Here is an 18,000-nt window from a genome sequence, read left to right as displayed (position 1 = left end):
GTAAAGTGGAGCTTTTATGAGATACAAAATTTCAAGTGGCTGCAGTTAATTTATATTCTACTCAATACCAAAGAGTTAAGACAAGTCTTGCATTATTATTTTTAACTTTTTAATTATGTATAATTTACTTTTAACTATGCATCCATGCCTGCCCGCCTATCATCTTCAAGCTTGTCACTGCCCCAATTCACAGGCAACACAATGAGCCGAAAATTCCGACCTCGCCTGGTCCCTACGAAGTGTGCACGGACCCGGCGAGGCCTCACAAAAGCTGGTTTTCGGGGCGCGATGTGCATGCGCAGAAAACCGGCTTTTCCGATTTGTCAAGATTTCTCTAGACAGATCCTCCGCATCCCTGGGAGAAGGACATTCGCGCGGGAGAGATTGGGCTATTGGGCTATTTGCCCAGCGAATATCCTTCAAACTTTTACGCCTGGTAAAAGCAGGCACATAGCTTGCTTTTACCAGTGTAAGAGTTTTAAAACATATAAAAATTACATTTAAACACTTATTTTTATATTAAAAACCCTGTCCATTAAGGTAACTTTATTTCAACACTATTAAAACGCGTTTTAAAAAAAAAAATCCCCAAATATTTTTTTCTTAACATTGAATTACATTTAATTTCTATTAATTTTAAATATGTGAGGTGTTTTATTTATTTATTATGCTGTGTTTCGGTCTTTTAGGTTTTTTTTTCTCATTGATAATGGGAGTCCATACAAACAGAGCTCCCATTTTATCAATGAGAATACTGCATAGTAATTGGTGGTCCAGGCCTACATAACTCCAGCTTGTACATATGTACCCGAAATACATCTTCCCATGCCCTCCGCAGTGAATCTAGGCCTCCGACCGGGACCACCAGGTACTTTCGTAGATTTTTTTCGTTTCGGAGGCGTTCGTACGAAGGAAGCCTCCGACCTCAATTTTCCCCCCATTGTAAAAGAGCAAAAATTGGATTACTCTGTTTAGAACAGCCCACGGGTGAAATTTATTTTCCCTTTTGTTCTATTTTGTCTGTGCTTAAGGTAAAGAATTTTAGAATTGGGGGACATATACTATTTTAGGCACCCCGAGTGTCAGCATCAACTGCTCTTGGATCAGGTATAGCAAAGCTAAATACAAAGTAAAGCTCCCATTACTCTGTCCCAACAATTTGTTTTAGCCCAACACCTCTACTGGACGAGATTGTCATTTTTTTCTTTCCCCCTCCATTTCTCACCCCTGTTTAAATGACATTGCCAATTAGTGCTGAAGTAGGGGCAGTATGGTGCTGTAGGTCCTTGACGACTAGAAGTCCACTTGAGATTGCCAAACTTATTTCACATGTGATCCATACAGCCAACAGGCAGTGGAGACTTTCAACCCCTCAGTCTGGACTGGATTTGATCTCAAGTAAAAGGCTACTGTCTAATCCACTGCATTATTAAGTTTGCCCTTTACGATAATCAAATTGGGCTTTACTTTTGGTAAATGAAAGAAATAACATGCATTTGTATGACGCCTGTCATAACCTCAGGACGTCCCAATGCACTTTGCAACTAATGAAGTACTTCTGAAGTGTAATCACTGTTGTAAGGTAGGAAACACGGCAGCCAGTTTGCACACAGCCAGGTCCCATGAACAGCAATGTGATAAATGACCAGTTAATTTATTTTAGTGATGTTGGTTGAACGATAAATATTGGCCAAGACACCGAGAATAGTGGCATGGGCTCTTTTACATCCACCTGAGAGAGCAGACAGGGCCTCGATTTAATGTCTTGGCTAAAGACGACATCACCCACAGTACAGCACTCCTTCAGAACCGCACTGCAGTGTCAGCCTAGATTTATGTGTTCAAGTCTCTGGAGTGGGACTTAAACCTACAACCTTCTGACTCAGACAACAGCGCTACCACTGAACCAAGTCTGACACCATATAGTTAGAAGTGTGTGCGTGTGTAGACAAATCAATTTGGCATACAGTTTGATTTGCAGAAATGTTTCATTATTTTTTATTTTGTTTCAAAAGTTTCTGCATATGTCTTGCATTACCTCAATTTTAAGCACTTGGAGGTGTCCCACTTCCATGGCGACACCAAAGTCACTTGAGTTAATTGCTAAGATTTGTGCCTGATCATCTTGGGTCAGCTCTCCCTTCCTTGCTTTCATTCAGTTCTTCAGTCTGACAGCATGAAAGGGTGTGGTTGACATAGAATTTCAGTAAAGTGTAATGATGAGTGTTGCCTGATTACAAGATGTACCATAACAAAAATGCATCCACTTCATGGACTCAATTTTCCCCAATGTCGTTTTTTTGGCATATTGCCAGAGTTACAAGTTTTTCTTGGCCCCAACTAATCCAAAAAAAAGTAGCAAGTTTCCCTGTTCTATTTTTTGAAATTGGCGCCGCGCAGCCTGTCCTGTAGCCTCGGAGGGTGAAGCCTAATGTCTGCTCTGAAAAAACGATGTCGCCCCTTCTGCACGTGCGCGAAAAAAACATTGATGTTTTTGATGTGATTCCTATGGGGTGCGCATGCCCAGTACAGCTCCCGGTCTGTGTTCAGCCATTTTTAAAGAGCCAGTTGTGTGTGAGAACTTTAATTCTCATTGGAAAAATCGGAGCTGCAATACAAGATGCAACGTGGCGCAAGGATCAAGCATGTCTTACAGGATGAAGTGGAGGCACTAGTTACTGTGACTGAGGCACATCGCACGAGCTGGACACTTGCAGACGTCTCATAAAAGTTCCACCAAAAGAAATGAAGAAACGCTGGAACCAACTTGCAGAAGATTACTGTGAAATGGTGATCACCACGAGATCTGTAGGCCAGTGCAAAAAGAAATGTCAGGACCTTGGACAAGTAGTTAGTGTAAGTAATATTTTCATTTATTCAATGGAATTGCAATTGTAAATGTGACCAGCTAGATATGTCCCACCCAGCAGAAAGACACCCTCTCTAAAAGGTTATATTTTCATCTTTGCAGAGGAAAGTGGCACGCAACAAACGAGAAAGAACTCGAACAGAAGGAGGTCCGGCAAATCTGCACCCATTGAAACCCTTGGAAGACAGGGTCGCTGCTTTGATGGTTCCTGCCTGGAGAAAAGCAATCACCACTGCACAAGCTGAGCCCACACTCGAGGCAGAGGGTAAGTCCTGCAAATTCCACAGTCTGGGTTTGCTAAATGTTAAGTACAGCGCAGGCTAGCCGTACTTCGGTTCATGGGGATGTCTCCCTCAGCAACACTTCGGTTGATGCAATGTGCTGTCATTCATCGTAATCCTTCAAATCAGCCTGCTGCCTGCGCTGTATGAGCCTACTCATGCCACCCATCCTGCCCCCTACTTTGCTGCTAACCATTTGTCTTTTCTGTTATATTTTGCAGAACTTGAGGCCAACCCTGACGATGCGGACAAGCCTGAAGAGCAGAACATCATCTACCAATTCCACCTTCCAGACCAAGAGCATAAGGGGGAGGGGATGGATAAATCCTCCAATGTTGTACTCACTCCAGAGGAGGTATAGGTGCCACCCATTGAGGTGCCAGCCCCTTCCCTGAGTGGTTTGAGTGTTGGTGGGACATTCCATGGTTTCCCATCGTCCGAGGCTGGGGATTCCAGTGGGGTGCAACGAGGCACACGCAGGGCCCCATCATCCCAGGCTGCGGGTTCTAGTGGGATGCAGCGAGTCACAACTAGGGTGAGAAGGGTAAGGAGAGCTCAACAGCGCTCTCCTGAGGTGCAGGATCTACCAGATGTGGTTCAGATGATGGCAATGAGTGCGGAGAGTATTGACCTTACCCGATCACTCCTGGACACCATCAGTGGGGTGGGTGATGTCAGGGGAAGTAGCAACACTCACGAGAAATGGGAATACTGTCCGGGAACATGAAGGAGGGAATGTTTCAGGTAGTTCAAACATTGTCAGTGAACATGAGGGAGGGAATGTTGCAGGTAGTTGACACACTGTTAGGGTACGTGAGCGAGGAAATGTCGGAGTTAGCTGCTGCAATAAGAGAACACGCCCAGACCTCACGCCCTTGACAGAATCAACTGCCACTCCCACTCCAATCCCCAGACCAGCCTCTGAAGAGGCCCAAGCCAGTCCCTCCACATAACCGCCTGCCCCATCCCCCATTAAGAAGTGCTCATTACCCATGATTTTCGAAAGAATAAGCTTGCTACCAACCCGAGAAACACTGCGCCACTGCCTGCGGGCAGGGGTGGAGTCACCAAGACCAAGCGCAGCGGGCGGTCTTCGAATAAGGTGGAGGAGAGATGGGTGCAGCCTTTCTTTGCTGCTGTTATTGTTGTTATTATTGTTACTATTGTAACTGATCTCAATTTAAAATTTTTTTGTAAGTTATGTAAATTTACAAGTTTAGAAGTTTGTAAGTGATGTTAGAGTTTGTAAGTGATCGTAACTGAAAACTTTAAAGTTTGATACAAGAATATTTTATTAAAGTTAAGTTAATTACAAACAACTGTTAAACTTTTGAATACAATATATTTTACATTATAACTGAATTATTTCCATTATTTGTTCCATTATTAACACAACGTTTTGAACGAAAGAAGTATAATTTTCATCATTTGTTCCATTAACACAACACAACATTATGGAACAGGTCCAAACAGTAAACATGGTCCATGTGGAATAGTTGCCGCTGAGCCTTCAGGCAGCAAAGCATTTACGGATGAGCTGCTGGCACAGGGCTTGAGCAATCGTTAAAGGGGCCCGGCGGCCTGGCCTCCTCTACTGCCTCATGATGGCTAAGTTATGCAGCATGCAGCACACAACAGTGAACTGACTGACAATCTCAGGGGAGTATTGCAAGTAGCCTCCGGAATAGTCCAGGCATCGGAAACACTGTTTCAAGATGCCACTGGTCCCCTCATTATGCTGCACGTCGCAATGTCTGACATGTTATATTCCCGGTCAGCTTCTGTCCGGGTTACGCATAGTGGCGTCATGAACCAGGTGGCGAGGTTGTACCCTTTGTCTCCCAGAAGCCAACTCTGTCTTTCTGGCTGCTGCTGAAACGTGGCAGATATAACGCTCTCGAGTTGGATGAACGCATCATGGATGCTCCCAGGGTATCTTGCATCAACTGACATGATGCGATGCGTGTCGTCACACACGAGCTGCACATTAATGGAGTGGAAGCCTTTTCTGTTCCTGTACATCTTGGAATCCTTCAAAGGTGCTCGCAAAGCGACTCCAAGAAGACTCGATCCCGACGAGCCGGGGGCCGCTACCGGCCTCACACCGTCCACAGGCTAAGCCTCGATCAGAAGGACTTGGGCCCCGGAGCGTCGTCGGAGAAAGAGGTCTTCTATACGCCACATTTCCCACGCCCGCCAGGCGAGCGGGGATTCGGCGCTGGGCTCTTCCCTCTTCACTCGCAGTTACTAGGGGAATCCTTGTTAGTTTCTTTTCCTCCGCTTAGTAATATGCTTAAATTCAGCGGGTTGTCACGTCTGATCTGAGGTCGTAGGCAGAAAGGTAGCTTTTGTCAGCGCCGGCCGGCATCTCCAGCACAACAACACGCACGCCCGCCCGTTGTTGTCGTCCTCGAGACCAACCCAACCCGGGTGGGATAGTACAGGCGGACGGACAGGGGCGGGGGTTTGTGGTGCACTGGAGCCCGGGCTCGGCTCACACCGTTCTGGAGTCCCGATTCGAGAGAGAGAGAGAGAGAGAGAGAGCGTCAGAGGGACAGGCGACAGCGAAGCGAGAGAGTAAGGCCAGAAGCAGTGGCTGGGCAGCACGGAGTGCAGGAGGATAAAAGCAGGCAGCAGCAACGGCCAGCAGGACGTACGGGGACTGACCTGGACGCACGCTCAGCGGTCGGTAAGTGTGCTAGAGCTAAGCGGGCCACGTGTGGCAGGACACCGAGGTCCAGCACAACACACGGCACCGCAGAGGCTCTTGGGCAAACCGCCAACAGAACCAAATGGACGCAAAGCCAGCCCAGCACGGCAAGCGACGTCGCTACTTCAAGCTACCCTCTGTACAAACCACTAGACTGCAGCCAAAGACGGCCCAACCTCATCCTCTCTCTCTGCCGAACACCACCAGTCAAGCCTCTGTGCTCACCTTCAAACTCCAGAGAGACAACCCTGCCCCGAGGAGGATGCCTCGGCGAGGCGCACCAATCCCAACACCGACGCGGTCAATCGTTTTTGCAACCCAACGACAGCCGTGCTGGAAAGGCTGGCCCCGACCGTGCCCGACCGTGATGCCGGGACAGACATGCCCACCACACCGAAGGACAAGGGTCAAACTCTCCAAGGCGGAGAAACTCCAGGTCTGCACTTAGGGGGACAAAGAGGACCAGGCCTCTGCGACACCCCAGCCGCGCTCGCTCCTTCACCCGACGGCAAAGGCGAGTGCGATTGATCGTACAAGCGACCCTCAGACAGGCGTAGCCCCGGGAGGAACCCGGGGCCGCAAAGTGCATTCAAAGTGTCGTACAATCGATACAGCTCTGTACCTTTGAGAAGCCCACAGCCCTTTCACGCATTGCCTGGGCGGTCATGGGGAACTTTATATTGTCATTCCTCCAGGTATATAGTCCAACAGTCACCTGCCGAATGCAGATATGTGTTGCATGTTGAGAAATGGCGCACACATCCCCAGTTGCAGACTGGAACGATCCAGATGCATAGAATGAAAGTGCAGCTGTAACCTTCTCTTCAACTGGCAAAGCAGTCCTCCTGACGCTTCTAGGTTGCAGGTCTGTTTTTACTAACTCACAGATCTCAATTACAGCTTCTTTATGGAAATACAGCCTTCTGGCACCTGCATCACTCAGCAGGTACAAACGCCTGTCTTGATATTCCCGATGTGGGTAAGACCTGCCCATCACCCGCCGTGCTCTGAGGTACCTCATGCGATGACGTCGAATCAATTGTCGTCTCCGCAGCACCAACATGCAAAAGGCTGGCACACGGTATGGCATTGTCAGTATTGCCCCCATAATTAAATTGTACCTTTGCAAGAAGTTCAAAACGGCAGGCAGGACACGGTTCTTTGTTCTCTCTCCCCAAGGTCGACGCCCTATTATGGACCACACTCGGGTATGAGCAGGCGCAATGATCAGGAAACCGCGCCCCCCCCCATCTCCCTGGGCTTCATTTGATGCATAGTGTAGGCTTCTCATGCCTTCCGTTCACCTTCCACAGTCCCTCACTCCCCCCACCCCCCGGGGTTATTTTGAAGCTGAACCCCGAGTCCCTGTGTCCGGGCGAGGGACTGATTTTGCTGGACGACGCTCCGACCCTCGAGCCTGGTTTGGAGACGTTCGGTGGTGACACGTCAGTTTTAAAAAAAAAAAATGAAAACTTAAAGAATTCCATTAAATTTCCATTTCCTGCGTTTTAAGTTGTAAACATTTAAGCTTGATTATGGATATTTGTATGTTCTTGACTCCCTCCAAAACTTCGTGTAAAAACAATGCTGTCTTTTTCTGCGCCGATTTTTTTTTTAATAATGTGCGCTGATTTTTCTTAAGTGCCCAGAAGGTTTTTCGGGAGTGGTCACATAAGCCAACCTAGGATAAATTTAAATTGGCCAAACTTCCATAATTGTGAAAAACTGGCACAAAAAAAGGTAGCCTAAAAAAAATCGTAACTAACTGAGTTGGCGCACAAAAATTGGGGAAACTTGGATTTTTAAATTTAGGCCAAATAAAGTGGCGCGCGCCAAAAAAACGGCACAAATCACTTGGGGAAAATTCAGCTCAATATCTTGTAGCCCCTCTCTATTTAGAAAAAAAACCAACTGGAACATATTTTACTTAAGTCTCAGTATTGTAGTCAGTGTACAACAAATAATCAGGCAAAATGGTCTCAAACTAATGCTAATGTAACTTGGATGATAGAAGCTATCATCCAATTTTCCCCAGGAGTTGCTCCGTTTTTTTTTTGGAGCAACTTGATTTTTCTGGAGTATCTTTTTAGTTGCATTTCTGGCCATTTAATTTGCGGCAGGTTTTTTTTTAGTTTAGTTTTTTTTTCAAAAGTGGGTGTTGCCAGCCACTTATGCCTGTTTTGGCCAGTTAAGCAAGTTTAGCCAGCTAAAAGGTACTCCAAACTAACTTAGGTCAGTGTAAGTGGGCACTCTTGTATGTTCAGAAAAACCTTGCAGTGACTCAAGAAATCAGCGCAGGCAGCCAGAGATTGGGGGGGGGAGGGGACCTTGCAAAGCACTAAACACCTTCACAACAACATTAAAGAAGCATAAATACATTTAAAGCACTAAGCACTAAACAAAGCAGTACATTTGCACCAAGCACAAAAAGTAATAAGCAATTAATTAACAAATAAAAAATAGAAGGAACCCTGCACCTAAAGCACCAAGATCAAAGTAACAAGCAATCAATCAATCAGTAACTAACAAATAAAAAATAGAAGTCCTACCTTAGAAACGCAGCGGGCCGCCGATGAGGGAGCCCATTCGGCCAGGGCTAGGGACGGCGTGCTTCGGGCCCCTCCCACACAGCCTGCAGCGCGCACTCACAGATTCGGCCTGCCAGGAGCTACTGCACATGTGCAGAGGTCCCGCCACTGTTGTTTTCAGTGCCGGGACCCGGCTCCGCCCCCAATCCACTGGGCCACGCTACACTACTACCGACGAGAGGCTGGGGAGCGGCCAGAATCGGGAGGAGGATTTTTGGCACGCTTGGAGGCGGACAAAAGCGGTGCAACTCAGGTGAAGGTGCCAGAAAAAAGGGTTGGGGAAATTTGAGCCCACAATGACTGCTGTCCAGATCTATTCATCCTGTATCTTCTTTTTTGCCGCTCCTTCCTTCATTCCCATGGGTTTGAATTTGGCTGTCGATTGGTATTTCCCTACAGTGGCAAGGCTTCGATCACTTGGAAGTTGTAAACTAAAATTTACTGCTCTGTGGCACCACACGTTGATGCTGCAATTTGCAGGCTGCTCTGCATACTTCACTCCTTCAGTTTAGTCTGTTATCTTATTCTCATGTTCCAACTATGACATTCAAGTTCCAATGGCTCCAAATATTGATGATTCTGAGTCATACTGCTGTTGAATATACCAGGTTCGATTCTTTGGCATTGTTAGCTGATTTTAGCCAGGATGGCAGTGGGAACGCTGCAATTGGTCTCCACCAGTCAACTGGCCAGGAAGCATTCTTACTCCCACTTGCTATCCAATATAGTTTGAGCTTTTGTCCTAAGTCACTTTGCACAGATGCACTTGAAAGGTAAGTATGCTGTAATCTGCATCAAAGTAAGTAAAAGAGATCGGGCCATTGTACCTAGATTTTTATTTGGGAGATGGGGTGGAGCCTGCATTCTACCCAGCTTGCTGCAGCTTGAAGTCCAGAGCAGTTTTATTGGGCTATGGGAAGGGAATACATTTTTTGAGAAAACAAGGGCAAAATGTTGTATTGCTTTGTTACATTCCAGATGTCTTGAATTCCAGATAATTACATTATTTGCCGTAGTATGTTGACTATATTTAATAAATGAAAGATACAGATACCATACATTGATGCACGTATCTCAGTTTTGAATATCAACTTTATTACATTGAGGTTTTGGTAGCATGAAATTCAAGTTATACAGAGATGTCCAGCTTTGCTGCTTGGCTGTGAAGCAACCTTATGGGTTAGAAAACGAAACCATCAAATAAAATTGACTGAAACTTGCTGTGTAGTATGTGCTTCCATCCAATAATTAAAAGTACTGAAGGGATTGTTTTTCTCTTTGCTGTTCACCTTGACTTGTCCTTCCTGTCTGCTTAATATGAGCTGAATGCATCAGCTGTCCTTGTTGTGCATGGTTTGAATTATTTAGCACTTCTGTCCCCACTACACTGATAAGACACAGTTGGAGTTTGTTTTAGGTGCTAAATATGAGCTTCCAATGTTTTTTTTTAAAGCTATATACACTTGAGAAGGGCAGATGTTATTCAGTTAGTACCATAAAATAATTGTGGTGAAGTGATTCAATAGGTGATGTTGGGGTGCCCTAAAACTCATCTGCCCTAGTGCAAGATATTTGCTTTTGAGGTGTCCTTGCTCAAAATGCATGTAATAGTCAGACCTTTCAAAAGGTTTGTTGAATAAAACAGCTACTTTAATTGCCAAAAATATAATGGTGCAGCAGCCAAAAAGCCAAAGAGAAACCCTTTGGGGTTCCCATATTGAAATTATCTCTGCCTTATACAGAATGGAGCAGTGAGTACACAATCCCATTAAAGTGAGTTGCCCGACAGTATATTGTCACTTCTAATGTACCTGTTGGATTAGATTCTAACTTGCAATTTGTTTTAACAGATTAGTTCCTTCCTAAACACACACAGCACCTTGCCCCAGGAATGCACAATAAGCTACTTGTCAAAATAAATCTATATTGCCAATGCTGACAGGTGGCTATCTGATCAAAAGATGAGAATATTGACTAAGAATCATTTCTCATTTACAATGATTACCAAGGAGCAATTCTGGACATTAATATAATTGGCATTCAGCTGACAGTATGAGCTGCAAGAGTAAAAAATTATGACTTGTAACTGTCATCTGAATCCCAAGATCATTTTTTGCCTCGCAATTGTTCTATACATTTTTAACAAAAAACTGCAAACACTATTTTTGCTTCTATATTTGAGCACTTGCATACTTAATAAAAGCCTGTGCATGTTGGTACATACTAATTATTGTAGTGTTACTGCAAGTTAATTAAAAACAACAACTTGTATTTTTATATAGTGCCTTTAACATAGTGAAACGTCCCAAGGTGCCTCACAGGAGTACTATGAGATAAACAATTTGACACCGAGTCACATAAGTAGAAATTAGCGCAGGTGACCAAAAGCTTGGTCAAAGAGGTAGGTTTTAATGAGCGTCTTGAAGAAAAAAAAGAGAGGCGGAGAGGTCTAGGCAGGGAGTTCCAGAACTTGGGGCCTAGGCAACAGAAGGCACGGTCACCAATGGTTGAGCGACTATGGGGAGGGGGGTGTTGGAGGAGATTACATAGATAGGGAGGGGCGAGGCCATGGAGGGATTTGAAAACAAAGATGAGAATTTTGAAATCGAGGTGTAGCTTAACCAGAAGCCAATGTAGGTCAGCGAGCACCGGGGTGATGGGTGAGCAGGACTTAGTGCAAATTAGGACTTGGGCAGCTGAGTTTTGGATCACCTCTAGGTGACGTAGGGTAGAATGTTGGAGGCCAGCCCTGGAGTGCATTGGAATAGTCAAGTCTAGCGGTAACAAAAGCATGGATGAGGGTTTCAGCAGCGGATGAGCTGAGGCAAGGGGGGAGACGGGCGATGTTATGGAAGTGTAAATAGGTGGTCTTAGTTACGCTGCGACTATATGGTCGAAAGCGCATTTCAGGGTCAAATATGACACCTCAGTTGCGAACAGTGTGACGCTAGGCCTTGGTGCCCAGGGATTATCTGGGGCTTCCCCCATGGTGCGGTGCACTTCCTGTGCCTGTCGTAGGCGCGGCCAGGGCAGTAATCCAAACCAGTGGGAGGATGAATTCCTAGCCCTTCTCCCCTTTTTTCCTATTCAGTCATCCGTTGGGTGATCATTTGGCACAGTGCCAGAAGAACAAGGCTTTTGGATCAATGCAATAGAGATGGGCAGGCAGTGGCCCTGCAGATGAGCCCCTTTTCAGGTCGGGGATCTTCTGTTTTCTGACAGCAGATAGAAAGCCCTGACCATGGTAGTTATTTTTCCTGCTGCAAACTACTCAGGACTGCTGCAACAGGCAGTTTTCCTTACCCACTTCCAGGAATTAGTTCTTGCCAGGGCCTGCTGGTGCCGAGAATGAAATCTGGCCATTCAAATGATCCAATCCATCAAATTTGTGCACACTAGGCCTGCACACTCTGGCTTGCTGCGCCTGTCTATATATTTCATTGGCAGCCATGATGCACTTTGTATTGGTCTGAAAGATTAAATCACTTTTTTTTAATCGTTGTTTTATGGTTGTGTAAGCCAATTAAATAATTTAATTCCCAGACCATGGCCCCAAATTTTCACACGTGGCAAAACAGGCGCCCCTCCGAGCTGGGCGCCTGTTTTTCGCGCCGAAAACGGCGCCTGAAAAAAAACGGGCTAATCTCGAGCGCTTTGCAGCTCGATGTCAGCTTGGCGCGGAGCCTACCACTCGCGCCGATTTTGTAAGTAGGAGGGGGCGGGTACCATTTAAATTTGTTTTTTTTTCGTGCCGGCAACCCTGCGCGTGCGCGTTGGAGCGTTTGCGCACGCGCAGTGTGAAGGAAACATTGGCACTCGGCCATTTTTGTAGTTCTTTGTAGCTGTTCAATTTTTAAAATTTTTTAATAAAACCACATTGCCCTTCCATGATCAGCACTGAGGCTTCTTGCAGCAGTGAGAAGGCTGCAGGAAGCCTCAGAAGTTGAGGCAGCCGTTTCCTCCCCCCCCCCTCCCCTGCCGTCGGGAATGGCTGCCTCAACTTCTGAGGCTTCCTGCAGCCTCCTCCCTGCCTCCCCCCCGCTGCCGTCGGGAACGGCTGCCTCAACTTGTGAGGCTTCCTGCAGCCTTCTCCCTGCCTGAAGCACTTTCACACAGGTAGGAACATGGTTTATTTAATCTTTTCTTTGCTTATAAATTTTTATTCAGGTTGGAATTATTTGTATAAGTATAACTAAGGATTTATTGTAGAATGTAATGACTTCCCTCCCCCGTCCCCACCTCGTTCCGGACGCCTAATTTGTAACCTGCGCCTGATTTTTTAATGTGTAGAAATGGTTTTTTCAGGCCTACAAAAATCTTCACTTGCTCCATTCTAAGTTAGTTTGGAGTACGTTTTCACTATGGAAACTTTCAAATCAGGCGTCAGTGACCGGACACGCCCCCTTTTGGAAAAAAAAATTCTGTTCAAAAGTGAAACTGTTCTACATGACTAGAACTGCAGAAAACTTAAATGTGGAGAATTGCGATTTCTAAGATACTCCGTTCTCCACCAGTTGCTCCTAAAAATCAGGAGCAAATCATGTGGAAACTTGGGGCCCATATGTGTGAGCTAAAGGCCATATTGTAGTCTAGAATGAATTGGTAACTAAGGAGAGTTTGATAAGACTGCAATAATCATGCTATTTGTGATCTGTTTGTTAGTGTAGTAACAAATCATGCCTTTTGTATTATAATATTGCAATGTTAACCATGATTCTAAACAATGTAGGATTAGTATACAGTACTGAGTGTATTTTTCTCTTTATAGGATCGCACTCGTCTATATGACTCTCTGAACATGCATTCACTTGAAAACTCACTTATTGATATAATGAGAGCTGAACATGATCCCCTGAAAGGTTAGTATTACTCTTAAGTAATGAGATAGATATAACTTTTTTTAAGAGGTGTTCTTTCACCCTTGTAACAAGATTTAATACTTTCTTTCCTTGCTATCATATATACTGGTTTAGATCAGATATTTGGAAATTTAAAATTAAAAATTATACACATGTACAAGATTGCAGAACAGTAATCTTGGATAGTCAGAAGCATCCCCAAGTGGGATTAATGACTAGAAAAAAAAAAATGACAGGGCAAATAAAAGTTTTAAAAGAATATACATACTTTAATGCATATGGAAAAGATTTGTATTCTTTGGAAAGACGAAAAGCAAATAGCAAGACCAGACTGAGATGATAGTGGATGAGTAAGGAGGTGAAAAATAACCTAATGATTACAAATAGAATTATATAGAATTTTACAGCACAAGACGAGGCCATTTGGCCCAACAGGTCTATGCCGGGTGTTTATGCTCTACACCAGCCTCCTTCTATCTTACTTCATCTCACCCGATCAACATATTCTTCTATTCCTTGTTCCCTCATGTACTTATCTGGCTTCACCTTAAATCCATCTATGCTATTAGCCTCAAATACTCCATGTTGCAGTGAGAATTGGAAGTCATACAAAAGTCACTGAAGGCTAACTAAAATTAGTGTTGGAAAGGGTAATGGAGATAGAATGACAGGTTGTTAATTGCTTCAAAAAAATTTTTTGGTGCTGTAACTAAAATGGCTGGAGTACTGCAAGCAAGATTGGTTCCTAAAGAGATAAAGTAGGCTAGCAATATAATTGGGATCAGTAAATAGCAGATGTTAAATTAATTCTTCCGTTTTGTACACAAACATGTGAAAATGATGAACAGGAAAATACTTGATGGCTTTTGAAGCCTGTCCTATACCATCAACTTAACCGCACGATCTTCATTACCACCCACCCCCATCTACCAGCACTTATGTAATCTCCTGGGAGAGGCAAAATAACAGTGGAAAAAACCCCAGGCCAATACATGGGAAAATAAAATTGTGAATTTATCACTGACCTTTAAAAGCAATCGAACAAATTCCAGGAGAACTCAGTAAGCAGTAAACACACTGCCCAATACCCTACCTATCTTTTAAATGATGTATGGCACTGAAAAAGAATTCCAGATCAAACCAAATTGACGATGGAATCTATATTTTATATGGAGTTTAACAAATCATATAAAGAGACTCAAAGCATTAAATACCTACTGGATACCTGGAGTAAATGGGACACAGCCTAGAATTTTCAACCAAACAAGTGAGAACATAAGAACATAAGAAGTAGGAACAGGAGTAGGCCATCTAGCCCCTCGAGCCTGCTCCGCCATTCAACAAGATCATGGCTGATCTGGCCGTGGACTCGGCTCCACTTACCCGCCCGCTCCCCATAACCCTTAATTCCCTTATTTGTTAAAAATCTATCTATCTGTGATTTGAATACATTCAATGAGCTAGCCTCAACTGCTTCCTTGGGCAGAGAATTCCACAGATTCACAACCCTCTGGGAGAAGAAATTCCTTCTCAACTCGGTTTTAAATTGGCTCCCCTGTATTTTGAGGCTGTGCCCCCTAGTTCTAGTCTCCCGACCCAGTGGAAACAACCTCTCTGCCTTTATCTTGTCTATCCCTTTCATTATTTTAAACGTTTCTATAAGATCACCCCTCATCCTTCTAAACTCCAACGAGTAAAGACCCAGTCTACTCAATCTATCATCATAAGGTAACCCCCTCATCTCTGGAATCAGCGTAGTGAATCATCTCTTTACCCCCTCCAAGGCTAGTACATCCTTCCTTAAATAAGGTGACCAAAACTGCACACAGTACTCCAGGTGTGGCCTCACCAATACCCTATACAGTTGCAGCAGGACCTCCCTGCTTTTGTACTCTATCCCTCTCGCAATGAAGGCCAACATTCCATTTGCCTTCCTGATTACCTGCTGCACCTGCAAACTAACTTTTTGGGATTCATGCACAAGGACCCCCAGGTCTCTCTGCACCGCAGCATGTTGTAATTTCTCCCCATTCAAATAATAATCCCTTTTACTGTGTTTTTTTTTCCAAGGTGGATGACCCCACATTTTCCGATATTGTATTCCATCTGTCAAACCTTAGCCCATTCGCTTAACCTATCTAAATCTCTTTGCAGCCTCTCTGTGTCCTCTACACAACCTGCTTTCCCACTAATCTTTGTGGCATCTGCAGTTATGATCAGTAATATTACAAAATTTATAAATATGGGATATTTAATGTACATAAGAACATAAGAAATAGGAGCAGAAGTCAGCCATTGGCCCATCGAGCCTGCTCCGCCATTCAATAAGATCATGGCTGATCTGATCTTGGGCTCAGCTCCACTTCCCTGCCTGCTCCCCATAACCCTTCACTCACTTATCATTCAAAAAATCTGTCTATCTCCACCTTAAATATATTCAGTGACCCAGCCTCCACAGCTCTCTGGGGCAGAGAATTCCACAGATTTACAACCCTCAGAAGAAATGTCTCCATCTCAGTTTTCAATGGACGGCCCCTTATTCTAAGACTATGTCCCCTAGTTCTAGATTTTCCTATGAGTGGAGACATCATCTCTGCATCTAACTTGTTGAGCCCCCTCAATATCATATGTTTCAATAAAATCACCTCTCATTCTTCTAAGCTCCAATCTGCTCAACCTTTCTTCATAAGTCAACCCCTTTATCTCAGGAATCAACCTAGTGAACCTTCCCGGAACTGCCTCCAATGCAAGTATATCCCTCCATAAATAAGGAGACCAAAACTGTATGAAGTACTCTCGGTATGGTCTCACCAATACCCTGTATAGTTGTAGCAGGGCTTCCCTGCTTTTATACTCTATCCCCCTTGCAATAAAGGTCATCATTCCATTTACCTTCCTGATTACTGGCTGTACCTGCATACTAACTTTTTGTGTTTCATGCACAAGGATCTCCAGGTTCCTCTGTACTGCAGCATTGTGTAATCTCTCTCCATTTAAATAATTTGCTTTTTTAATTTCTCCTGCAAAGTGGATAACCTCACACTTTCCCACATTATACTCCATTTGCTAAATGTTTGCCCACTCACTTAGCTTGTCCAATATCCCTTTGCAAATTCTTTGTGTCCTCTTTCCCACATGCTTTCCCACCCATCTGTGTATCATCAGCAAACTTGGCTACATTACACTCCGTATCTTCATCCAATGTTAGATTGTAAATAGTTGAGGCCCCAGTACCGATCCCTGCGGCACCCCACTAGTTACCGTTTGCCAACCGGAAAATGACCCATTTATCCCAACTCTTTGTTTTCTGTTAGTTAGCCAATCCTCTATCCATGCTAATATATTACCCCTAACCCCGTGAGCTCTTATCTTGTGCAGTAACTTTTTATGTGGCACCTTATCCAATGCCTTTTGGAAATCCAAATGCACCACATCCATTAGATTCACCCTTATCCACCCTGCTCATTACATCCTCAAGAACTCCAGCAAATTTGTCAAACATGATTTCCCTTTTATACAGTCAAGCAGAGTCAACATGATTTTATTATGCTTTTCCAAATGTTCTACTATTTCCTTAATAATGGACTGCAGCATTTTCTGAATGACAGATGTCAGGCTATGGTCTATAGTTTTCTGCTTTATGTCTGCCTCTTTTTTTTTTAAATAGGGGTATTACATTTGCGGTTTTCCAATCCGTTTGGACTGTACCCGAATCCAGGGAATTTTGGTAGATTCTAACCAATGCATCCACTGGGGCCGAAATTAACTGTCCTTGAAGGGATCGCTACCTTGGGGTTTGAGCGGCCGACTGAAAATATCGATCGGCCACCGCGGTCAGGTACTTTTCCCTTCCCGAGCCATATTCAGCTCGGGGGGGAGGGGTTTCAGCGGTGCTCACTTGCGCCGGTAAAGGCGGGGTGAAGCCGCTGTAAACGTAGTATCCAGCGTTGAGGTCTGCAGTGTGTGGGCCGCTGGAAAGCGGCCAGGACAGGGATTTTCGGCTCCAAAAAGGTAGGAGTTCGTTAGGTAGTGCCCTTCCGAGGTGTTCGAGTCGATGCTCGAACGCGACGCCGCAGGAGTATTGCCGCGATCGGGGCCCTCTCTCCCCCTCACCCTCTTTCCCCCCCCCCCCCCTTCTCTCTTTCCCCCCCCCTTCTCTCTTCCCCCCCCTTCTCTCTTCCCCCCCCTCCTTCTCTCTTCCCCCCCCCCTTCTCTCTTCCCCCCCCCCCTTCTCTCTTCCCCCCCCTTCTCTCTTCCCCCCCCCTTCTCTCTTTCCCCCCCTTCTCTCTTTCCCCCCCCTTCTCTCTTTCCCCCCCCCTTCTCTCTTTCCCCCCCCTTCTCTCTTTCCCCCCCCTTCTCTCTTTCCCCCCCCCTTCTCTTCTCCCGCCCCTTCTCCCCCTCCCTCCCTCTTTCTCCCCCTCCCTCCCTCTTTCTCCCCCTCCCTCCCTTCTTTCTCCCCCTCCCTCCCTTCTTTCTCCCCCTCCCTCCCTCCTTTCTCCCCCTCCCTCCCTCCTTTCTCCCCCTCCCTCCCTCCTTTCTCCCCCTCCCTACCTCCTTTCTCCCCCTCCCTACCTCCTTTCTCCCCCTCCCTCCCTCCTTTCTCCCCCTCCCTCCTCCTTTCTCCCCCTCCCTCCCTCTTTTCTCCCCCTCCCTCCCTCCTTTCTCCCCCTCCCTCCCTCCTTTCTCCCCCTCC

At 45.3% G+C, this 18,000-nt stretch overlaps 1 protein-coding gene across 11 annotated transcripts in view; it reads left to right on the top strand.

The window, feature by feature from the left end:
- The window catches only part of LOC139243823 (cytoplasmic polyadenylation element-binding protein 2-like), a 211,983-nt gene that overhangs the window by 60,227 nt on the left and 133,756 nt on the right, over positions 1-18,000 (top strand). For all 11 annotated transcript variants that reach the window (XM_070870875.1, XM_070870880.1, XM_070870876.1 and 8 more), the window contains one exon: positions 13,217-13,307. In XM_070870875.1, coding sequence (XP_070726976.1) covers positions 13,217-13,307 — 91 coding nt within the window. The remainder of the gene's footprint in view (positions 1-13,216; positions 13,308-18,000) is intronic.

Source organism: Pristiophorus japonicus, chromosome 2, assembly GCF_044704955.1.
Source record: "Pristiophorus japonicus isolate sPriJap1 chromosome 2, sPriJap1.hap1, whole genome shotgun sequence".
Lineage (NCBI taxonomy): Eukaryota > Metazoa > Chordata > Chondrichthyes > Pristiophoridae > Pristiophorus > Pristiophorus japonicus.
Note: the sequence above shows the minus strand (reverse complement) of the source record. Positions and strands in the feature narration are given on the sequence as shown.